We start from the raw sequence: 26,273 nt of genomic DNA on the forward strand, positions 1-26,273 counted from the left end.
GAAGAAACCGTACTAACCACAGTAGGGTGTACCTCCATCCATCAACATATAAATAACAGGTAAGTAACAGGGTGCAACACCTTGTATGCAGAAATACTATAAATCAAGGAGAAAACGGACCATACAAATGATGGTGTGCACACCTGACACAACACGAATAAGAAATGTACAAACAATTTTTATTAGAAACCTTAGCTATGCACAATGTACAGTGGGGCAAAAAAGTATTTAGTCAGTCAGCAATAGTGCAAGTTCCACCACTTAAAAAGATGAGAGGCGTCTGTAATTTACATCATAGGTAGACCTCAACTATGGGAGACAAACTGAGAAAAAAAAAATCCAGAAAATCACATTGTCTGTTTTTTTAACATTTTATTTGCATATTATGGTGGAAAATAAGTATTTGGTCAGAAACAAACAATCAAGATTTCTGGCTCTCACAGACCTGTAACTTCTTCTTTAAGAGTCTCCTCTTTCCTCCACTCATTACCTGTAGTAATGGCACCTGTTTAAACTTGTTATCAGTATAAAAAGACACCTGTGCACACCCTCAAACAGTCTGACTCCAAACTCCACTATGGTGAAGACCAAAGAGCTGTCAAAGGACACCAGAAACAAAATTGTAGCCCTGCACCAGACTGGGAAGACTGAATCTGCAATAGCCAACCAGCTTGGAGTGAAGAAATCAACAGTGGGAGCAATAATTAGAAAATGGAAGACATACAAGACCACTGATAATCTCCCTCGATCTGGGGCTCCACGCAAAATCCCACCCCGTGGGGTCAGAATGATCACAAGAACGGTGAGCAAAAATCCCAGAACCACGCGGGGGGACCTAGTGAATGAACTGCAGAGAGTTGGGACCAATGTAACAAGGCCTACCATAAGTAACACACTACGCCACCATGGACTCAGATCCTGCAGTGCCAGACGTGTCCCACTGCTTAAGCCAGTACATGTCCGGGCCCGTCTGAAGTTTGCTAGAGAGCATTTGGATGATCCAGAGGAGTTTTGGGAGAATGTCCTATGGTCTGATGAAACCAAACTGGAACTGTTTGGTAGAAACACAACTTGTCGTGTTTGGAGGAAAAAGAATACTGAGTTGCATCCATCAAACACCATACCTACTGTAAAGCATGGTGGTGGAAACATCATGCTTTGGGGCTGTTTCTCTGCAAAGGGGCCAGCATGACTGATCCGGGTACATGAAAGAATGAATGGGGCCATGTATCGTGAGATTTTGAGTGCAAACCTCCTTCCATCAGCAAGGGCATTGAATATGAAACGTGGCTGGGTCTTTTAACATGACAATGATCCAAAGCACACCGCCAGGGCAATGAAGGAGTGGCTTCGTAAGAAGCATTTCAAGGTCCTGGAGTGGCCTAGCCAGTCTCCAGATCTCAACCCTATAGAAAACCTTTGGAGGGAGTTGAAAGTCCGTGTTGCCAAGCGAAAAGCCAAAAACATCACTGCTCTAGAGGAGATCTGCATGGAGGAATGGGCCAACATACCAACAACAGTGTGTGGCAACATTGTGAAGACTTACAGAAAACGTTTGACCTCTGTCATTGCCAACAAAGGATATATTACAAAGTATTGACATGAAATTTAGTTTCTGACCAAATACTTATTTTCCACCATAATATGCAAATAAAATTTTAAAAAAACAGACAATGTGATTTTCTGGATTTTTTTTTCTCCGTTTGTCTACCATAGTTGAGGTCTACCTATGATGTAAATTACAGACGCCTCTCATCTTTTTAAGTGGTGGAACTTGCACTATTGCTGACTGACTAAATACTTTTTTGCCCCACTGTATATTAAAATCACTTACAAACATACAGGTCCTTCTCAAAAAAATAGCATATAGTGTTACATTTCATTATTTACCATAATGTAATGATTACAATTAAACTTTCATATATTATAGATTCATTATCCACCAACTGAAATTTGTCAGGTCTTTTATTGTTTTAATACTGATGATTTTGGCATACAACTCCTGATAACCCAAAAAACCTGTCTCAATAAATTAGCATATTTCACCCATCCAATCAAATAAAAGTGTTTTTTAATAACAAACAAAAAAACCAACAAATAATAATGTTCAGTTATGCACTCAATACTTGGTCGGGAATCCTTTGGCAGAAATGACTGCTTCAATGCGGCGTGGCATGGAGGCAATCAGCCTGTGACACTGCTGAGATGTTATGGAGGCCCAGGATGCTTCAATAGCGGCCTTAAGCTCATCCAGAGTGTTGGGTCTTGCGTCTCTCAACTTTCTCTTCACAATATCCCACAGATTCTCTATGGGGTTCAGGTCAGGAGAGTTGGCAGGCCAATTGAGCACAGTAATACCATGGTCAGTAAACCATTTACCAGTGGTTTTGGCACTGTGAGCAGGTGCCAGGTCGTGCTGAAAAATGAAATCTTCATCTCCATAAAGCATTTCAGCCGATGGAAGCATGAAGTGCTCCAAAATCTCCTGATAGCTAGCTGCATTGACCCTGCCCTTGATGAAACACAGTGGACCAACACCAGCAGCTGACATGGCACCCCACACCATCACTGACTGTGGATACTTGACACTGGACTTCAGGCATTTTGGCATTTCCTTCTCCCCAGTCTTCCTCCAGACTCTGGCACCTTGATTTCCGAATGACATGCAAAATTTGCTTTCATCAGAAAAAAGTACTTGGGACCACTTAGCAACAGTCCAGTGCTGCTTCTCTGTAGCCCAGGTCAGGCGCCTCTGCCGCTGTTTATGGTTCAAAAGTGGCTTTACCTGGGGAATGCGGCACCTGTAGCCCATTTCCTGCACACGCCTGTGCACGGTGGCTCTGGATGTTTCCACACCAGACTCAGTCCACTGCTTCCTCAGGTTCCCCAAGGTCTGGAATCGGTCCTTCTCCACAATCTTCCTCAGGGTCCGGTCTCCTCTTCTCGTTGTACAGCGTTTTCTGCCACATTGTTTCCTTCCAACAGACTTACCATTGAGGTGCCTTGATACAGCACTCTGTGAACAGCCTATTTGTTGAGAAATTTCTTTCTGGGTCTTACCCTCTTGCTTGAGGGTGTCAATGATGGCCTTCTTGACATCTGTCAGGTCGCTAGTCTTACCCATGATGGGGGTTTTGAGTAATGAACCAGGCAGGGAGTTTATAAAAGCCTCAGGTATCTTTTGCATGTGTTTAGAGTTAATTAGTTGATTCAGAAGATTAGGGTAATAGGTCGTTTAGAGAACCTTTTCTTGATATGCTAATTTATTGAGACAGGTTTTTTGGGTTATCAGGAGTTGTATGCCAAAATCATCAGTATTAAAACAATAAAAGACCTGACAAATTTCAGTTGGTGGATAATGAATCTATAATATATGAAAGTTTAATTGTAATCATTACATTATGGTAAATAATGAAATTTAACACTATATGCTAATTTTTTGAGAAGGACCTGTACATGTAGAACACATGATCAAGTCACCACACCCCAGAACCAAAACCATGCAGGACGACTGAAAAGTGGAGTTCAACTACTAAATAAGTGAGCCAATCATGACAGAGATATATATATATATATATATATATATATATATATACATATATATATATATATATATATATATATATATATTTGAAGTTACAGATGTAACATGCAAGGACATAAATGACACCACATAATAAACAAAACAAGACAACCAAAGGCTGGGGCTTTCTTCTAACCAATCGTTTAAGGGATTAAATAGCCCATATATATAGCACATTAAAGCTGAAATGGTTGCCCACACTGCAGCCATACACATGCCTGCGCACGCGCAATCATAAACCTCATTCTATGCAGCCGAGGTCAGAGTACCGGGAGGATAACGGATCAGAGCTGAAGGGGTTCAAAAGGTGGATAGTCAGAATGAAGCCCAAAGTCAAGCAACAGATCAAGCATACAGAACTCAAGGCACAAGAGAACAAACCTCACAAGCTGAATGTACGTCTGACAAAGTTCTGGTAGACAGAGTTTAGTAACTTTTAGTTCAAAAGTTTAGGGTCACCCAGACAATTTTGTGTTTTCCATGAAAACTCATACTTTTATTAATCAAATGAGTTGCCAAATGAATTGAAAATCTAGTCCAGACATTGACAAGATTCGAAAAAAAGATTTTTATTTGAAATAATAATTTTCTCCTTCAAACCTTCAAACTTTGCGTTCATCAAAGAATGCTCCCTTTGCAGCAATAACAGCATTGCAGATATTTGGCATTCTAGCAATTAATTTGGTGAGGTACTCTGGAGAAATTTCACCCCATGCTTCCAGAAGCCCCTCCCACAAGTTGGTTTGGCTTGATGGGCGCTTTTTGCGTACAATACGGTCAAGCTGCTCCCACAACAGCTCAACGGGGTTGAGATCTGATGACTGCGCTGGCCACTCAATTACAGATAGAATACCAGCTGCCTGCTTCTTCCCTAAATACTTCTTGCATAATTTGGAGGTGTGCTTTGGGTCATTGTCCTGTTGTAGGATGGAATTGGCTCCAATCAAGCGCTGCCCACAGGGTATGGCATGGCATTGCAAAATGGAGTGATAGCCTTCCTTATTCAAAATCTCTTTTTCCTTGTACAAATCTCCCACTTTACCAGCACCAAAGCAACTCCAGATCATCACATTACCTCCACCATGCGTGACAGATGGTGTCAGGCACTCTTCCAGCATCTTTTCAGTTGTTCTTTGTTTCACAAATGTTCTTCTGTGTGATCCAAACATCTCAAACTAGGATTTGTCTGTCCATAACACTTTTTTCCAATCTTCCTCTGTCCAATGTCTGTATTCTTTTGCCCATATTAATCTTTTCCTTTTATTAGCTAGTCTCAGATATGGCTTTTTCTTTGCCACTCTGCACTGAAGGGCAGCATCCCGGAGTCACCTCTTCACTGTAGACGTTGACACTGGCGTTTTGCGTGTACTATTTAATGAAGCTGCCAGGTGAGGACCAGTGAGGCGTCGATTTCTCAAACTACAGACTCTAATATACTTGTCTTGTTGCTTAGTTGTGCAGCGGGGCCTCCCACTTTTCTTTCTACTCTGGTTAGAGCCTGTTTGTGCTCTCCTCAGAAGGTGGTAGTACAATTTCTTGCATGGAATAGCCTTCATTTCTAAGAACAAGAATAGACTGTCGAGTTTCACATGAAAGTTCTTTTTTTTCTGGCCATTTTGCGAGTTTAATGGAACCAACAAATGTAATACTCCAAATTCTCAAGTAGCTCAAAGGAAGGTCAGGTGTATAGGTTCTCTAATCAGCCAAACTGTTTTTTTGCTTTGCTAACATACTTGCACAAGAGTTTTCAAGGGTATTCTAACCAAACATTAGCCTTCTTACACAGTTAGCAAACACAAAGTACCATAAGAACACTAGAGTGATGGTTGTTGGAAATTAGCCTCTGTACACCTATGAAGATATTGCCTTACAAACCAGACATTTGCAGCTAGAATAGTATTTCTGAATCATTTAATGTTAGCTTCAATAAGGAAATTTCTAAGTGACCCTTTTGAACGGTAGTGTAAGTAACTGTTGTGAATTCTGCTTTGGGCTCCCTCCGGTGGTTGTAGGTGGTAATGCAGTTGTCCCTGGGTTGCAGTCCTGGTCAGGTGTATCTGCTGATTGCAGTTCTGACTGGGGTATTTAGGTGTGCAGGATTCATTAGTCCTTGCTAGTTGTCCATGGTTGTTGGGAGGTGTTGGACCTCTGTCTGGTTCCTCCTGCCTTGCTGCCAAATCAGCAAAGATAAGTGTCTGGTTTTGTTTCTGTGGCACACATGCTGTGTGCTTGATAATTCAGTGCTATTCATTTGTTTTTTCTTGTCCAGCTTAGATTGTGTCAGTATTTTCTCAGTCTTGTTGGATTCTCAGGAGTTGCAGATATACGTTCCACGTCTTTAGTTGATGGTGGAATTTTTTGTATTATCTGCTGTGGATATTTTTGGAAGGGTTTTAATACTGACCGCTTAGTATTCTGTCCTATCCTTTCCTATTTATCTAGTGTGGCCTCTTTTGCTAAATCCTGTTTTCTGCCTGCGTGTGTCTTTCCTCTCCTACTCACAGTCAATATTCGTGGGGGGCTGCCTATCCTTTGGGGTTCTGCTCTGAGGCAAGGTAGAATTCCTATTTCCATCTATAGGGGTATTTAGTCCTCCGGCTGTGTCGAGGTGTCTAGGGTTTGTTAGGCACACCCCACGGCTACTTCTAGTTGCAGTGTTAGTTCAGGATTTGCGGTCAGTACAGTTACCACCTACTCCAGAGAAAGTTTCATGCGGCTCCAAAGTCACCGGATCATAACAGTACAACTGGCCAATAATGAGTTAAATGCATCTCAGAAGAAGGGAAGAAAGGTGTTGAGCCATTTTTTTTTCTGCAGTCTGCTTTGTCTTCTCTTCCCTCTTTTTCTCTGGGTGGCTGAGGAGTCTTGTGCTAGCATGGATGTTCAGGAATTAGCTTCTCATGTAGACCAGCTTGCTGCTAGGGTACAGGGTATTTCTGATTATATTGTTCAGACTCCTGTTTTAGAGACGAAGATTCCTACTCCTGATTTGTTTTTTGGTGACAGGTCCAAATTTTTGAGTTTTAAAAACAACTGTAAACTGTTTTTTGCTCGGAGACCTCGATCCTCCGGTGATTCCATTCAGCAGGTTAAAATCGTCATCTCCCTGCTGCGTGGCGATCCACAGGATTGGGCATTTTCCCTGGAATCTGGGAATCCGGCTTTGCTTAATGTACACTCCTTTTTTCAGGCTTTAGGATTATTATATGATGAACCAAATTCTGTGGATCAAGCGGAGAAGACCTTGTTGGCCCTGTCTCAGGGTCAAGAGGCGGCAGAATTGTATTGTCAGAAATTTAGAAAATGGTCTGTGTTGACTAAATGGAATGATGATGCTTTGGCGGCAATTTTCAGAAAGGGTCTTTCTGAATCCGTTAAAGATGTTATGGTGGGGTTTCCCACGTCTTTCGGTCTGAGTGATTCTATGTCTCTGGCTATTCAGATTGACCAGCGCTTGCGGGAGCGCAGAACTGTGCGAGCTGTGGCATTGTCCTCAGAGCAGATTCCTGAGCCAATGCAGTGTGATAGGTTTCTGTCTAGAACGGAACGACAAGGATTCAGACATCAGAATAGGTTGTGTTATTATTGTGGCGACGCTTCTCATGTCATTTCAGTCTGCCCTAAGTGGACAAAGAGGATCGCTAGTTCATTTACCATCAGTACTGTACAACCTAAACTTCTGTTATCTGTGTCCTTGATCTGCTCATTGTCATCATTTTCTGTTATGGCGTTTGTGGATTCAGGCGCCGCCTTGAACTTAATGGACTTTGAGATTGCCAGGCGTTGTGGTTTTCCCTTGCAGCCTTTGCAGAACCCTATTCCTTTAAGGGGCATTGATGCTACACCTTTGGCTAAAAATAAGCCCCAGTTTTGGACACAGGTGACCATGCGCATGGCGCCAGCCCATCAGGAAGATTGTCGATTTCTGGTGTTGCATAATTTGCATGATGCTATCGTGCTGGGGTACATAATCCTGTGTTGGATTGGAAGTCTATGTCTGTGACTAGTTGGGGTTGTCAGGGGGTTCATAATGATGTTCCTTTGATGTCAATCTCCTCTTCTTCCTCTTCTGAAATTCCAGAGTTTTTGTCTGATTTTCAGGATGTATTCGATGAGCCCAAGTCCAGTTCCCTTCCACCGCACAGGGACTGTGATTGTGCGATTGACTTGATTCCAGGCTGTAAGTTTCCTAAGGGCCGACTTTTCAACCTGTCTGTGCCTGAACATACCGCCATGCGGAGTTATGTTAAGGAGTCTTTGGAGAAAGGGCATATTCGGCCATCTTCTTCACCGTTGGGAGCGGGATTTTTTTTTGTTGCTAAGAAGGATGGCTCCTTGAGACCCTGTATTGATTATCGCCTTGAATAAGATCACGGTCAAGTTTCAATACCCTTTACCTTTGCTTTCTGATTTGTTTGCTAGGATTAAGGGGGCTAGTTGGTTTACGAAGATTGACCTTCGGGGGGCATATAATCTTGTTCGTATTAAGCAGGGTGATGAATGGAAAACTGCGTTTAATACGCCCGAAGGCCATTTTGAATACCTTGTGATGCCATTCGGGCTCACTAATGTTCCATCTGTTTTTCAGTCCTTCATGCATGATATCTTCCGGACTTATATTGATAAATTCTTGATTGTATATTTGGACGATATTTTGATTTTTTCCGTTGATTGGGAGTCTCGTGGAACAGGTCAGGATGGTATTTCAGATCCTTTGTGACAATGCTTTGTTTGTGAAGGGGTCTAAGTGTCTCTTTGGGGTGCAGAAGGTTTCTTTTTTGGGCTTCATTTTTTCTCCCTCATCTATGGAAATTGATCCGGTTAAGGTTCAGGCCATTCATGATTGGATTCCGCCCACATCCGTGAAGAGCCTTCAGAAATTTTTGGGTTTTGCTAATTTTTATCGCCGTTTCATTGCTAACTTTTCCAGCGTGGTTAAACCCTTGACCGATTTGACGAAGAAAGGCGCTGATGTGGCGAATTGGTCCTCTGCGGCTGTCTCTGCCTTTCAGGAGCTTAAACGCCGATTTACTTCTGCTCCGGTGTTGCGCCAACCGGATGTTTCTCTTCCTTTTCAGGTTGAGATTGACGCTTCTGAGATTGGGGCAGGGGCCGTTTTGTCTCAGAGGGATCCTGTTGGTTCGTTGATGAAACCGTGTGCCTTCTTTTTCCGTAAGTTTTCGCCTGCTGAACGCAATTATGATGTCGGCAATCGGGAGTTGTTGGCTATGAAGTGGGCATTTGAGGAGTGGCGACATTGGCTTGAGGGAGCTAAGCACCGTATTGTGGTCTTGACCGATCATAAGAATCTGATTTACCTCAAGTCTGCCAAACGGCAGACAGGCTCGATGGTACTTGTTTTTTTTCCCATTTTGATTTCGTTGTCTCGTATCTTCCGGGTTCTAAGAATATTAAGGCTGATGCCCTCTCTAGGAGTTTTTTGCCTGATTCTCCTGAGGTCCTTGAACCGGTCGGCATTCTGAAAGAAGGGGTGGTCCTTTCTGCCATTTCCCCTGATTTACGACGGGTTCTTCAGGAATTTCAGGCTGACAGACCTGACCGCTGTCCAGTGGGGAAACTGTTTGTTCCTGACAGATGGACTAGTAGAGTGATTTCTGAGGTTCACTGTTCTGTGTTGGCTGGTCATCCTGGTATTTTTGGTACCAGAGACTTGGTTGGTAGGTCCTTTTGGTGGCCTTCTTTGTCACGTGATGTGCGTTCTTTCGTGCAGTCCTGTGGGACTTGTGCGCGGGCCAAGCCTTGTTGTTCCCGTGCTAGTGGGTTGCTTTTGCCATTGCCGGTCCCTGAGAGGCCCTGGACGCATATTTCAATGGATTTTATTTCTGATCTTCAGGTTTCCCAGAGGATGTCGGTTATCTGGGTTGTTTGTGACCGATTCTCTAAGATGGTTCATTTGGTGCCTTTGCCTAAATTGCCTTCCTCTTCAGATTTGGTTCCGTTGTTTTTTCAGCATGTGGTTCGTTTGCATGGTATTCCGGAGAATATTGTGTCCGACAGAGATTCCCAGTATGTTTCTAGGTTTTGGCGGGCCTTTTGTGCTAGGCTGGGCATTGATTTGTCTTTTTCTTCTGCATTTTATCCTCAGACAAATGGTCAGACCGAGCGAACTAATCAGACTTTGGAGACTTATTTGAGATGCTTTGTGTCTGCTGATCAGGATGATTGGGTGGCCTTCTTGCCATTGGCCAAGTTTGCCCTTAATAATCGGGCTAGTTCGGCTACTTTGGTTTCGCCTTTCTTTTGTAATTTTGGTTTTCCTCCTCGTTTTTCTTCTGGGCAGGTTGAGCCTTCTGACTGTCCTGGTGTGGATTCTGTGGTTGACAGGTTGCAGCAGATTTGGGCTCATGTGGTGGACAATTTGGTGTTGTCTCAGGAGGAGGCTCAACGTTTTGCTAACCGTCGTCGGTGTGTTGGTTCCCGGCTTCGGGTTGGGGATCTGGTCTGGTTGTCTTCTCGTCATGTTCCTATGAAGGTTTCTTCTCCTAAGTTTAAGCCTCGGTTTATTGGTCCTTATAGGATTTCTGGGATTATTAATCTGGTGTCTTTTCGATTGGCGCTTCCGGCCTCTTTTGCTATCCATAATGTCTTCCATAGACCTTTATTGCGGAAATATGTGGTGCCCGTTGTTCCCTCTGTTGATCCTCCGGCCCCTGTGTTGGTTGATGGGGAGTTGGAGTATGTGGTTGAGAAGATTTTGGATTCTCGTTTTTCGAGGCGGAGGCTTCAGTACCTTGTCAGGGTTATGGCAAGGAGGATAATTCTTGGGTTTTTGCCTCTGATGTCCATGCTGCTGATTTGGTTCGTGCCTTTCATCTGGCTCGTCCTGATCGGCCTGGGGGCTCTGGTGAGGGTTCGGTGACCCCTCCTCAAGGGGGAAGTACTGTTGTGAATTCTGCTTTTGGGCTCCCTCCGGTGGTTGTAGGTGGTAATGCAGTTGTCCCTGGGTTGCAGTCCTGGTCAGGTGTATCTGCTGATTGCAGTTCTGACTGGGGTATTTAGGTGTGCAGGATTAATTAGTCCTTGCCAGTTGTCCATGGTTGTTGGGAGGTGTTGGACCTCTGTCTGGTTCCTCCTGCCTTGCTGCCAAATCAGCAAAGAAAAGAGTCTGGTTTTGTTTCTGTGGCACACATGCTGTGTGCTTGATAATTCAGTGCTATTCATTTGTTTTTTCTTGTCCAGCTTAGATTGTGTCAGTATTTTCTCAGTCTTGTTGGATTCTCAGGAGTTGCAGATATACGTTCCACGTCTTTAGTTGATGGTGGAATTTTTTGTATTATCTGCTGTGGATATTTTTGGAAGGGTTTTAATACTGACCGCTTAGTATTCTGTCCTATCCTTTCCTATTTAGCTAGAGTGGCCTCTTTTGCTAAATCCTGGTTTCTGCCTGCGTGTGTCTTTCCTCTCCTACTCACAGTCAATATTCGTGGGGGGCTGCCTATCCTTTGGGGTTCTGCTCTGAGGCAAGGTAGAATTCCTATTTCCATCTATAGGGGTATTTAGTCCTCCGGCTGTGTCGAGGTGTCTAGGGTTTGTTAGGCACACCCCACAGCTACTTCTAGTTGCCGTGTTAGTTCAGGATTTGCGGTCAGTACAGTTACCACCTACTCCAGAGAAAGTTTCATGCGGCTCCAAGGTTACCGTATCATAACAAGTAGCATAGCAATTACCTGTAATAATGAACACTTGGAGAAAGGTGATGCGTCACTGTCTCAGAATAAATAGTCAAGCTGTCAATCAACACACTGACAGCTTCAGCACACCAGATTGGATGGCTGAGCTGTCAGTAACTGCATCCCAGACACACTGAGGGATGGATCCGTGACAAATAGAAACTGCCTAAATATGAGAACCTTGTCTGATCTATATGTCACTGTATAGAGAACTATGGAGATAGCGTTATTCTTTGGTATTCAATATGTGATGCTGCTGTAGTCTTAAAATTTCCTGTACGTGAAGCCTCTATACAGATAATCAAGGTAAGAAAAAATTAGTACCATATAAAGTGCTGACCTTTTATTGAAGCATTAAATTACTAAGCTGGGATGATGGAAACCCAGTTGGCCAATGCCGTCTTGTGTGAACACACAGTTTTTCAAAGCCTTGGATGAAGCCTTGAGGATGTGAGAGTTCACATGAACTGCGTTGGCCGACTGGTTTTCCATCTGGCCGGCTTAGCAATTTCATGCTTCAAGTAAAACGTCAGCACTTTATTTGTTATTGAGCGCCACATTTTTTTCTTACCTGGGTTACAAAATAGTTCTCATATGAGCTGAGCATGACCTGTCACGAGTGTGTCACATCCTCTTGGGAGAACTGGGGATAGAAGATCACTATGTATTGTGTATCGCAGATCTTCCATTTATCCAGTGTGTTTATGTCCCATATTACATTGACTTGTTTTCTTTGGTGCTGAAGAGGTTAGCAACGATTTCTATGCTAACTCCCTTGTTACCAAATATACCCTCATAGTTAAAACACACCTCTAATTTCCTTACCAACCTACATGCCATTGGCCGACGCTATACCTGCATTGACCATCAGAAAGGTATCGAGACAGTACATCCCTAAATAAACACACCAACTTCTCTCTACTGCAAAGAGAATTTTGCATCAAATTACTCTTATCTTGAATAAGAATTTTTTCTTATTTGGGGACAAATATATACAGAAACAGACACTACCATAGGATCCCATGTGGCACCCCCCTACGAGAACATCTTCATGGCACTCTTTGAGGAAACTCACGTCTATACTCACCCTCTATTCTAGATGCACTCTATATACTGGAAAAGATATATAGATTATGTTTTTATGATATGGAAAGGTGATGAGGGGCCATTGATGCACTTCTTCCAGGATGTCAATTCATACGTACCTAATCTTACTTTTTCTATATAGAGCAGTAAAAGGGTATCAATTTCCTCATTACACTGATCACATTGAAAGATGATGGTAGATAAGACATAAATCTTTACACAAAACCGATCAACAAAAATAGCCTACTACACTATGCCAGTTGACACCCACTACATGTAAAAACCAAAGTCCCAATTTCACTGGGTTCTATGCATAGGTTCTAATAAACAAAAGAAAAAGACACGACTAGAAGAGATGTGCAGTAAATTTGGACAACGCGGATATCCCCGTGATATCCTTAAACTCAGTCAAAATACAATGACAGTCACCCCACAAAGTAGACAAATACCATTTGTCAACACATACCACCCTTATATGCATGTTGCAAGGAATTGCATCAGAAACTGGTCACTTTTAGGGAAAGCAAACCCCAACATTCCTAAATTTAAAGATCTACCACTTGTATGGAACAACTACCACTTTTATGGAACAAGAAACCACCAAATTTGAGAAATTTTCTTGAAGACCATCAGAGCATGACAGCACCACTATTTGTGTTTCCTTTTCTACCTGCCGCTGGGAAATTTTTAAAGCAAAGGTAGCATGAAAACAATTTTTTTCAACAATTGACAAAATAGAAATTATGAATGTTTTCTTTTTTTTAATGTTATCTGTTTTTAAAGAAGTAAAATTTGAAAAATAATTTTAAAAAGTATTATATTTTCCACTTTTAAACACTAAGTGTAGCAGCTGCTGAAATTTGCTTTGAAAAACTAGGTGTAGTACTAGCTCACATTACAACTGAAGTGAATGTGGATGGTATCTGCTCACATGGGTGTGACATCACTCCTCTCCTCCCCTTCTGGGTGTTTGCAAAAGGATAAGAGAAAATTAAGTTTAGGATCACAGTGCAGAGACATTACTGGTGACTGCAAATTGATACTGACAAATAGACAGTGTCACCAAGGCCAGCAGCACCGATTCTTTTAGTTGGTGCTGCTCGCTGAAGCATAACTCATCATCATCCCCTTCTCCGCACAGCCCCTCATCATCATCTACTTCTCCTTACAGTCACTCATCATCTACTTCTCCACACTGTCACTCATCACCCCCCTTCCCTGCACAGTCCCTCATCACCACCTTCCCTGCAGACCCTCCTCATCCCCTTACACACGTAACTACTCACAATCATCCACTTCCCCGCACAGCCCCTCATCATCCACTTCCCCGAACAGCCCCTCATCATCACCCTTGCGATCACAGTCCCTTATAACCCCCCTATCATCATGCCCGTTCCCCGCACAGCCCCTCATCATCACCCCCCTCCCCGCACAGGCTCTCATCAACCCCCTTCCCCTGCACAGCCCCTCATCATCCACTTCCCCACACAGCCCATCATCCACTTCCCTACACAGCCCCTGATCATCAGCCCCCTCCCCGCACAGCCCCTGATCATCACCCCTGTTCCCCGCACAACCTCTCATCATCACCCCTACCCCCCACAGCCGTCCTACTAAGTAGCTGTTATCTGGAGCTTGCAGTGTCGGTGAACATTACTTTCTTTTCACTCTGTAGAGATAATCTTACAACATCATTTTGGACTGAAAAAGGAGAGAGGCAGACATTTTGTTATTTAGGTTTAAAAAAAATGTATAATAAAATATATCTGATTGCTTCTTGTTTCTTACACCAGAAATATTATTCCAGTGCCTAACTGGAGAACTATTTCTGGTGAGGCGCACGCCACTTAGGCTACGTTCACATTAGCGTTGTGCGGGGCAGCGTTGGCGACGCAACGCACAAGGCATGCAAACACGCACGCACAATGCAGCTTTTTGTGATGCATGCGTTCATTTTTGCATGATTTTTGGCGCAGAAAAAACTGCATCATGCAGCGTCCTCTGCACCCTGACAGTTGCGCCAAAATGACGCATGCATCACAAAACGCAAGACAACGCATGTCCATGCCCCCCCCATGTTAAATATAGGGGCGCATGACGCATGCGTCGCCGCGGCTGCGCCCGACACTGCCCCGCACAACGCTAATGTGAACGTAGCCTAAGAAGATGCACCAAATTAATTAAATATCGTCTCTTAATGAATTTTGCATATCTTATTGCTGCAGCTTCCTCATTAATACTGCTGTATTTGTAACATCAATCTTAAAGGTAACCAGTCAGCAGGATTGTTCACAGTAACCTACAGACAGTGTCAGGTTGGTGCCTTTATACTGATTAAAACGATACCTTGGTTGATTAAATTCATCTTGTGGTTGTTGTTAATCTTTATTTTGTAGATTGTGAGCCCTCTCAGGCAGGATCCTCTCTCCTACTGTACCAGTCGTGACTTGTATCGTTTAAGATTATTGTACTTGTTTTTACTATGTATACCCCTCCTCACATGTAAAGCACCATGGAATAAATGGCGCTATAATAATTAATAAACAATAATTTGCAGTTTTGAGTTAATGATATGTTTGTGCTTCAGGGCGGGTCTTCATGTGATGCTTGATTAGCTATTCATAATGAAGACTGCTGACAGGTCACTGATCCCTCAGTGGCCTGCCCCGAAGCACAAGCATATCATTAACTCAAAACTGCAAATAAATATGACACAACAATCACAAGACGTATTTCATCAACCAAGGTATCATTGTAATCAGTATACGGGCCAACCTGACACTGTCTGTAGGTGAATGTGCACAATCCTGGTGACAGGTTCACATTAATGAATCGAGGTCTAAGACCTATTTTCACAAAAAAAATAAAAAAATGGATAGAGCTTTGTAATTGTTCATTGTAGATAATATTCATGTAACACAAGAGGTACTGTAAACGATGAATAATAAAAGGGACCCTGAGTGTCCTAAGTGTCAGATTATCCCATTGTATGTTATTGTTATGCTAGAAAGTGGGTGGTCAAGTTACTGAGAGGAAGCCTTTAACCCCGGAGCTTTTTTCGCTCCCCTTCTTTCCAGAGCCATAACTTTTTTATTTTTCTGTCAATATGGCCATATGAGGGCTTATTTTTTGCGGGATGAGTTATACTCTTGAATGATACCATTGATTTTACCATGTCATGAAACAGAAAACAGGAAAAAAATTCCAAGTGCGATGAAATTGCAAAAAAAGTGCAATCCCACACTTGTTTTTTTGTTTGGCTTTTTTGCTAGGTTCACTAAATGCTAAAACTGACCAGCCATTATGATTCTCCAGTTTATTACGAGTTCATAGACACCAAAGTGGTGAAAAAAAATTCCAAACTTTGCTAAAAAAAAAAAAAACTGCGCCAATTTCCGATATCTGTAGCGTCTCCATTTTTCGTGATCTGGGGTTGGGTGAAGGCTTATTTTTTGCATGCCGAGCTGACGTTTTTAATGATAACACATTTGTGCAGATACGATCTTTTGATTGCTCATTATTGCATTTTAATGCTATGTCGCGGCGACCAAAAAATGTAATTTTGGCGTTTTGATTTTTTTTCTCACTACGCCGTTTGGCGATCATGTTAATCCTTTATTTAATTGATAGATCGGGCGATTCTGAACGCGGTGATACCAAATATGTGTAGGTGTGGTTTTTTTTATTATTTTATTTTGATTGGGGCGAAAGGGGGGCGATTTGAACTTTTATTTTTTTTTCATATTCTTAAACACATTTTTTTTTGGCATGCTTCAATAGCCTCCATAGGAGGCTAGAAGCATGCACAACGCAATCGCCTCTGCTACATAGAGGTGAAGCACAGATCACCTCTATGTAGCAGAAATGCAGAATTGCTTTGAGCGCCGACCACAGGGTGGTGCTCGAAGCAATCTGCCATCAACAACCATAGAGGTCTCAAGGAGACCTCAGGTTGTTATGGCAATGCACTGCTGACCCCCAATCATGTGATGGGGGTCAGCAGTGCGAGAGCTTCCAGCCGCGCAGCCGCGGCGCTTTTTAAATGCCGCTGTCAGAGTTTGACAGCAGCATTTAACTAGTTAATGGGCGCGGGCGGATCACAATTCCGCTCGCGCACATTGCGGCCACATGTCAGCTGTTGATAACAGCTGACATGTTGCGGCTTTGAGGTGGGCTCACCCCCGGAGCCCGCCTTAAAGCGGGTGAGTCTGCCAGCTGACGTACTATCCCATCAGCTGGCAGAAAGGGGTTAAAATCAAATCCTATTAAACCGAATAATACAGTTGTGTGAAACAGTGTTTGCCCCCTTCCTGATTTTTATTCTTTTGCACGTTTGTCACCCTAAAATGTTTCAGATCACCAAATAAATTTAAATATTAGCCAAAGATAAAACAAGTAAACACAAAATGCAGTTTCCAAATGAAGGTCTTTATTATTGAGGGAAAAAAAAATCAAAACCTACCCCTGTGTGAAAAAGTGATTGCGCAACCTTCCCTTCTTAAAACATATTAACTGGGGTTAATCGCATCTTCAGGAAGCGGAGTTCAATTTCCCTAACCACACCCAGGCCTGATTCCTGCCACACCTGTTCTGAATCAAGAAATCACTCAAATAGGACCTGCCTGACAAAGTGAAGTAGGCCAAAATTTCTTCAAAAGCTAGACATCATGCTGCATTCTAAAAAAAAAAATCTGGAGCAAATGATAAACAAAGTAATTGAGAGTTATCTTTCTGGAAAAAAGTTATAAAGTCATTTCTAAAGCTTTGGGACTCCAGTGAACCACAGTAAGATCCATTATCCACAAATCGCGAAAACATGGAACAGTGATGAACCTTCCCAGTGGCCGGCTAGCCAAAACTACCTCAAGAGCGCAGCCACACCCTATTTAAGAGGCCACAAAAGACCCCACAACAACTTCCAAAGAACTACAAGCCACACTTGCTTCAGTTAAGGTCAGTTTTCATGACTTCACCACAATAAATAGAGTGGGCAAAAATGGCCTGCATGGCAGAGTTCCAAGACAAAAACCACCGCTGAGCAATAAGAACATAAAGATTGATCTCAGTTTTGCCAGAAAGCATCTGGACAAAAGGTTAACTTTTTGGAAGGTGTATGTCCCATTATCTATCTGGCGTAGAAGTAACACAGCATTTCAGAAAAGTATCATCATACCAACAGTAAAATATGTTGGTGGTAGTTTGATGGTCTGGGGTTGTTGTGCTGCTTCAGGACCTGGAAGACTTGCTGCGGTAAATGGAACCATGAATTCTGTTGTCTAACAAAAAATCCTGAAGGAGAATGTATGGCCATCTGTTTGTGAGTCAAGCTGAAGCTCACTTGGGTTATGCAGCAGGGCAATGATCAAAACACACCAAGTCCACATCTGAATGGCTTAAGAAAAAAAAATTAAGACATTCGAGTGGCCTAGTCAAAGTTCTGACTTAATCCAATTTAGATGCTGTGGAATGACCTAAAAAAGGAGGTTCATGCTAGGAAACTCTCCAATATGGCCGAATTACTACAATTCCGCAAAGATGAGTGGACCAAATTTCCTTACGAATGTTGTAAAAGTCTCATCACCAGTTATCGCAAACGCTTGATTGCAGTTGTTGCTACTAAAGGTTTCCAAACCAGTTGTTATTAGGTTTAGGGGGGCATTTTTCATGTAGGGCCTTTTAGGTTTGGAATTCTTTTTCCCTTTATAATAAAGACTGTCACTTTAAAACATTTTGTGTTCACTTGTGTTATCTTAGTCTAATATTTAAATTTGTTTGGTGATATGAAACATTTAAGTGTGACAAATATGCAAAAGAATAGGAAGGGGGCAAACAATTTGTCACACCACTGTATGAGTATTGGGAGTATAGAAAAGAGAATCAGTTCCTAATGATGGTGGTAAAAACCTACTATACTTTAAAAAATAGATCCCATCAGATGTTTTTACAAAGAAGAAATGAATCAGATGTAAATAATTGCAACTGGAACATGTTTATTACTGTAATATACACAAACGAAAGACATTTGTTCAGACATGTAGATTGTGGATTTAAAGAAACCATAATGAATGGCAGATTACAGATGGGTAGATAGGGTGTTACAAAAAAAGAAAAGAGGAAGAAATGTTGTTGTTTTTTGCATGGGTGAGGGGAGAGGGGGTGTTTTCAATACTCTTGTCCATATAGTGAATATATAAATATATAACAATATTAAATATGTAATGTTATATTGGTTTTTATATAAGAGATGTCTATTAGAAACTTCATACACTTTAATTGTAATGTAAGTACTAAGTTGCTTTTCCTTTGTCATTCACTTATTTGTTGAAACAAATTGTCTCTCTTGTGTTGTCTTGCAGTGTTTGTATAAATATATGGTTTCTCCCCTGTATGAGTTCTCTGGTGTTTAACAAGATTTGATTTCTCTGCAAAACATTTCTCACATTCTAAACATGAATATGGCTTCTTCCCTGTGTGAAGCATCTGGTGTTTAACAAGATATGATTTATCTGCAAAACATTTTCCACATTCTAAACAGGAATATGGCTTCTTCCCTGTGTGAAGTATCTGGTGTCTAAGAAGACCTGATCTATCTGTAAAATATTTCCCACATTCTGAGCATGAAAAAGGTTTCTCCCCTGTGTGAGTTCTCTGATGGACAACTAAACTTGATTTCTGATTAAAACATTTCCCACATTCTGAACATAAAAAAGGTTTCTCCCCTGTGTGAGTTTTCTGGTGAATAACAAGGCGTGATTTCCTTGTAAAACACTTCCCACATTCCACACATGAAAAAGGTCTTTCCCCTGTATGAGTTCTCTGGTGTTTAACAAATGTTGATGTATCTGCAAAACATTTCCCACATTCTGCACATGAGAAAGGTTTCTCCCCTGTGTGAGTTCTTTGATGGACAACCAAACCTGATTTCTGTTGAAAACATTTCCCACATTCTGCGCAAGAAAAAGGTTTCTCACCTGTGTGAGTTCTCTGATGGACAACTACATCTGATTTCTGGTGAAAACATTTCCCACATTGTGCACATGAAAAAGGTTTCTCCCTTGTGTGAGTTCTATGATGTTTAACAAAATTTGATTTATCTGTAAAGCATTTCCCACATTCTGGACATGAATATGGCTTCTCCCCTGTGTGAATTCTTTCATGTCTAACAAACTCTGATTTGTGGTTAAAATATTTCCCACACACTGCACAAGAAAATCTTTTGTCCTTTATATGATTTTTTTTATAAGTAACACAAGACTTTTTGAGGGAAAAATATTTTCTACTTTCTGCAGTTGATAATGGATTCTTTGGTGTAAGAAAAGTTTGATTTTTAATGTCTCTTTTGGGAATTTTATTTTTCTTAATAGTTTGTGATGAATCAGAAGGCAGGACCAGTTGAAAAGGATCAGATGATAGATCTTTGCTGTGAATGGATGATGGAATATCTGGAGTAATGGCATAAATTTCAATTATATCTTGTGTGATCGCAAGGTCATCTGATTTAGAAATTGCAGATGTCACTTGTCCCTGTGATCTCCTGGTACAGTCATCTGCGAAGAATAAAGATTATTTTAAAATAAAAAAAATGTTAAAAATATATTTTTATAACATTTCTAAAATATACATAAAAAGTGATGTAGACAAAACCAGTTGACGATAAAACATTAGACCTCTGTGCATGAACAAGTAGAGCATGATATTCGACTCAGTTTGTTTGTTCTGTCTGTAAGATCCTGGAATAATACATCACCAAAAAAATTCAGATTTTTTTTCATCACTTAAACAAAAAAATAACAAAATTGCATTTTTTCTCAATTTCGTCCCAATTAGTATTTTATTTCCATTTTTCATTATATTCTCTGGTAAACAAAATGATTTCATTCAAAACTACAACTTGTCCCACAAAAAAACAAGCACTGAGAAGTCAATGTTGACAGATAAAAAAACAGTTATGGCTCTTGGAAGAAGACAAGGAATAAACAAAAGTGCAAAAAAGAGAAAAACTCTGGTCCTTAAGGGGTTAGCTTCATTTACTGTTCTCATAATGAACATTTATTATTTTCTGGCCTCAACCATAGATGGCTCCAGTACAAGTTCTAACATAATGGACATTTGTAGAATTCTTAATCTACTATATAAAGCTGAATGTGTGTGTGTGTGTGTGTGTGTGTGTGTGTGTATGTCCGGGATTGGCATCTGCACTGTCGCAGCTACAGCCAAAAAATTTTGCACAGTCACACGTCTGGACCCCGAGAGCGTCATAGGCTATGTTGTGAGGCGAAATTTTAACCCCGCGCGTTCCAATTCACCAAACAATTTTGCCCCTATCTACATAATGGGGAAAAAAGTGAAAGAAAAAGTGTTGGAAGCGTCGCAGCTCCAGCAACAAAATTTTGCACAGTCACACGTCTGGACCCTGAGAGCGTCATAGGCTACGTTGTGAGGTGAAATTTTAACCCCGCGCTTTCCAATTCACCAAACAATTTTGCCACTATCTACATAATGGGGAAAAAAGTGAAAGGAAAAGTGTTGGAGGCGTCTGTTGTGATAGGCAATTCAGTATCACAATGGACATAGCGGTCAGAGCACATACAGTGATCTGACAATAACCCAAAATAATAGAACGAGCTCTGAGACGTGGGAACTCTGCAGACCGCAATCCCTAATCCTCTCCAAACAACACTAGAGGCAGCCGTGGATTGCGCCTAACTCTGCCTATGCAACTCGGCACAGCCTGAGAAACTAACTAGCCTGAAGATAGAAAATAAGCCTACCTTGCCTCAGAGAAATACCCCAAAGGAAAAGGCAGCCCCCCACATATAATGACTGTGAGTTAAGATGAAAAGACAAACGTAGGGATGAAATAGATTCAGCAAAGTGAGGCCCGACTTTCTTAACAGAGCGAGGATAGGAAAGATAACTTTGCGGTCTACACAAAACCCTAAAGAAAACCACGCAAAGGGGGCAAAAAGACCCTCCGTATCGAACTAACGGCACGGAGGTACACCCTTTGCGTCCCAGAGCTTCCAGCAAAACAAATAGACAAGCTGGACAGAAAAAATAGCAAACAAATAGCAAAGAAGAACTTAGCTATGCAGAGCAGCAGGCCACAGGAATGATCCAGGGAAAAACAAGTCCAACACTGGAACATTGACAGGAAGCATGGATCAAAGCATTAGGTGGAGTTAAGTAGAGAAGCACCTAACGACCTCACCAGATCACCTGAGGGAGGAAACTCAGAAGCCGCAGTACCACTTTCCTCCACAAACGGAAGCTCCCAGAGAGAATCAGCCGAAGTACCACTTGTGACCACAGGAGGGAGCTCTGCCACAGAATTCACAATAGTACCCCCCCCTTGAGGAGGGGTCACCGAACCCTCACCAGAGCCCCCAGGCCAACCAGGATGAGCCACATGAAAGGCACGAACAAGATCGGGAGCATGGACATCAGAGGCAAAAACCCAGGAATTATCTTCCAGAGCATAACCCTTCCATTTAACCAGATACTGGAGTTTCCGTCTTGAAACACGAGAATCCAAAATCTTCTCCACAATATACTCCAATTCCCCCTCCACCAAAACCGGGGCAGGAGGGTCAACAGATGGAACCATAGGTGCCACGTATCTCCGCAACAATGACCTATGGAATACGTTATGTATGGAAAAAGAATCTGGGAGGGTCAGACGAAAAGACACAGGATTAAGAACCTCAGAAATCCTTTTCGGACCAATGAAACGAGGTTTAAACTTAGGAGAGGAAACCTTCATAGGAATATGACGAGAAGATAACCAAACCAGATCCCCAACACGAAGTCGGGGACCCACACGGCGTCTGCGATTAGCGAAACGTTGAGCCTTCTCCTGGGACAAGGTCAAATTGTCCACTACATGAGTCCAAATCTGCTGCAACCTGTCCACCACAGTATCCACACCAGGACAGTCCGAAGACTCAACCTGTCCTGAAGAGAAACGAGGATGGAACCCAGAATTGCAGAAAAATGGCGAAACCAAGGTAGCCGAGCTGGCCCGATTATTAAGGGCGAACTCAGCCAAAGGCAAAAAGGACACCCAGTCATCCTGATCGGCAGAAACAAAGCATCTCAGATAGGTTTCCAAGGTCTGATTGGATCGTTCGGTCTGGCCATTAGTCTGAGGATGGAAAGCCGAGGAAAAAGACAAGTCAATGCCCATCCTACCACAAAAGGCTCGCCAAAACCTCGAAACAAACTGGGAACCTCTGTCAGAAACGATATTCTCTGGAATGCCATGCAAACGAACCACATGCTGGAAGAACAATGGCACCAAATCAGAGGAGGAAGGCAATTTAGACAAGGGTACCAGATGGACCATCTTAGAAAAGCGATCACAGACCACCCAAATGACTGACATCTTTTGAGAAACGGGAAGATCTGAAATAAAATCCATAGAGATATGTGTCCAAGGTCTCTTCGGGACCGGCAAGGGCAAAAGCAACCCACTGGCACGAGAACAGCAGGGCTTAGCCCGAGCACAAATCCCACAGGACTGCACAAAAGTACGCACATCCCGCGACAGAGATGGCCACCAAAAGGATCTAGCCATTAACTCTCTGGTACCAAAGATTCCAGGATGACCAGCCAACACCGAACAATGAACCTCAGAGATAACTTTATTCGTCCACCTATCAGGGACAAACAGTTTCTCCGCTGGACAACGATCAGGTTTATTAGCCTGAAATTTTTGCAGCACCCGCCGCAAATCAGGGGAGACGGCAGACACAATTACTCCTTCCTTGAGGATACCCGCCGGCTCAGATAAACCCGGAGAGTCGGGCACAAAACTCCTAGACAGAGCATCCGCCTTCACATTTTTAGAGCCCAGAAGGTACGAAATCACAAAGTCAAAACGGGCAAAAAACAGCGACCAACGAGCCTGTCTAGGATTCAAACGCTTAGCAGACTCTAGATAAGTCAAGTTCTTATGATCAGTCAATACCACCACGCGATGCTTAGCTCCTTCAAGCCAATGACGCCACTCCTCGAATGCCCACATCATGGCCAGCAACTCTCGGTTGCCCACATCATAATTTCGCTCAGCAGGCGAAAACTTCCTGGAAAAAAAAGCGCATGGTTTCATCACTGAGCAATCAGAACCTCTCTGCGACAAAACAGCCCCTGCTCCAATCTCAGAAGCATCAACCTCGACCTGGAACGGAAGAGAAACATCTGGTTGACACAACACAGGGGCAGAAGAAAAACGACGCTTCAACTCTTGAAAAGCTTCCACAGCAGCAGAAGACCAATTGACCAAATCAGCACCCTTCTTGGTCAAATCGGTCAATGGTTTGGCAATACTAGAAAAATTGCAGATGAAGCGACGATAAAAATTAGCAAAGCCCAGGAACTTTTGCAGACTTTTCAGAGATGTCGGCTGAGTCCAATCATGGATGGCTTGGACCTTAACAGGATCCATCTCGATAGTAGAAGGGGAAAAGATGAACCCCAAAAATGAAACCTTCTGCACACCAGAGAGACACTTTGATCCCTTCACAAACAAAGAATTAGCACGCAGGACCTGAAAAACCATTCTGACCTGCTTCACATGAGACTCCCAATCATCCGAGAAGATCAAAATGTCATCCAAGTACACAATCAGGAATTTATCCAGGTACTCTCGGAAGATGTCATGCATAAAGAACTGAAACACTGATGGAGCATTGGCAAGTCCGAATGGCATCACTAGATACTCAAAATGACCCTCGGGCGTATTAAATGCAGTTTTCCATTCATCGCCTCGCCTGATTCGCACCAGATTATACGCACCACGAAGATCTATCTTGGTGAACCAACTAGCCCCCTTAATCCGAGCAAACAAATCAGATAACAATGGCAAGGGGTACTGAAATTTAACAGTGATCTTATTAAGAAGGCGGTAATCTATACAAGGTCTCAGCGAACCATCCTTCTTGGCTACAAAAAAGAACCCTGCTCCTAATGGCGACGATGACGGGCGAATATGCCCCTTCTCCACTGATTCCTTCACATAACTGCGCATAGCGGTGTGCTCAGGCACGGATAAATTAAACAGTCGACCTTTTGGGAATTTACTACCAGGAATCAAATTGATAGCACAATCACAATCCCTATGCGGAGGTAGGGCATCGGACTTGGGCTCATCAAATACATCCCAGGAATCAGACAAGAACTCTGGAACCTCAGAAGGGGTGGATGACGAAATTGACAGAAATGGAACATCACCATGTACCCCCTGACAACCCCAGCTGGACACCGACATGGATTTCCAATCCAATACTGGATTATGGGCTTGTAGCCATGGCAACCCCAACACAACCACATCATGCAGATTATGCAACACCAGAAAGCGAATAACCTCCTGATGTGCAGGAGCCATGCACATGGTCAGCTGGGTCCAGTATTGAGGCTTATTCTTGGCCAAAGGCGTAGCATCAATTCCTCTCAATGGAATAGGACACTGCAAGGGCTCCAAGAAAAACCCACAACGCTTAGCATATTCCAAGTCCATCAAATTCAGGGCAGCGCCTGAATCCACAAACGCCATGACAGAGTACGATGACAAAGAGCAGATCAAGGTAACGGACAGAAGAAATTTTGACTGTACCGTACCAATGGTGGCAGACCTAGCGAACCGCTTAGTGCGCATAGGACAATCAGAGATAGCATGAGTGGAATCACCACAGTAGAAACACAGCCCATTCAGACGTCTGTGTTCTTGCCGTTCAACTCTGGTCATAGTCCTATCGCACTGCATAGACTTAGGTTTAATCTCAGGTAATACCGCCAAATGGTGCACAGATTTACGCTCACGCAAGCGTCGACCGATCTGAATGGCCAAAGACATAGACTCATTCAAACCAGCAGGCATAGGAAATCCCACCATGACATCCTTAAGGGCTTCAGAGAGACCCTTTCTGAATATAGCTGCCAGCGCAGATTCATTCCATTGAGTGAGAACGGACCACTTTCTAAATTTCTGACAATATACCTCTATCTCATCCTGAGCCTGACAAAGAGCCAGCAAATTGTTTTCCGCCTGATCCACTGAATTAGGCTCATCGTACAGCAATCCAAGCGCCAGGAAAAACGCATCAATATTACCTAATGCAGGATCTCCTGACGCAAAAAAAATGCCCAGTCCTGAGGGTCGCCACCCAAAAAAGAAATGACGATCCTAACCTGTTGAACTGGGTCACCAGAGGAGCGAGGTTTCAAAGCCAGAAATAATTTACAATTATTTTTGAAACTCAGAAATTTAGTTCTATCTCCAAAAAACAAATCTGGAATAGGAATTCTCGGTTCTAACAAAGAATTCTGAACCACAAAATCTTGAATATTTTCAACTCTTGCTGTGAGCTGATCCACACATGAAGACAGACCTTTAATATCCATTGCTACACCTGTGTCCTGAACCACCCAAATGTCTAGGGGAAAAAAAAGGCAAAACACAGTGCAAAGAAAAAAAAAAGGTCTCAGAACTTCTTTTTTCCCTCTATTGAGAATCATTAGCACTTTTGGCTTCCTGTACTGTTGTGATAGGCAATTCAGTATCACAATGGACATAGCGGTCAGAGCACATACAGTGATCTGACAATAACCCAAAATAATAGAACGAGCTCTGAGACGTGGGAACTCTGCAGACCGCAATCCCTAATCCTCTCCAAACAACACTAGAGGCAGCCGTGGATTGCGCCTAACTCTGCCTATGCAACTCGGCACAGCCTGAGAAACTAACTAGCCTGAAGATAGAAAATAAGCCTACCTTGCCTCAGAGAAATACCCCAAAGGAAAAGGCAGCCCCCACATATAATGACTGTGAGTTAAGATGAAAAGACAAACGTAGGGATGAAATAGATTCAGCAAAGTGAGGCCCGACTTTCTTAACAGAGCGAGGATAGGAAAGA

At 42.6% G+C, this 26,273-nt stretch overlaps 1 protein-coding gene across 1 annotated transcript in view; it reads right to left on the reverse strand.

Annotated features, from left to right (window-relative positions):
- Positions 1-18,330: 18,330 nt before the first annotated feature.
- LOC138663882 (oocyte zinc finger protein XlCOF22-like) overlaps positions 18,331-26,273 on the reverse strand; it is a 54,302-nt gene continuing 46,359 nt past the window's right edge. Inside the window, exon 7 of the mRNA XM_069750250.1 lies at positions 18,331-19,907. Within this exon, the coding sequence (XP_069606351.1) occupies positions 18,667-19,907 (1,241 nt within the window). The 3' untranslated portion in view covers positions 18,331-18,666. The remainder of the gene's footprint in view (positions 19,908-26,273) is intronic.

The sequence above is a fragment of the Ranitomeya imitator genome, chromosome 2, assembly GCF_032444005.1.
Source record: "Ranitomeya imitator isolate aRanImi1 chromosome 2, aRanImi1.pri, whole genome shotgun sequence".
Taxonomy (NCBI): domain Eukaryota; kingdom Metazoa; phylum Chordata; class Amphibia; order Anura; family Dendrobatidae; genus Ranitomeya; species Ranitomeya imitator.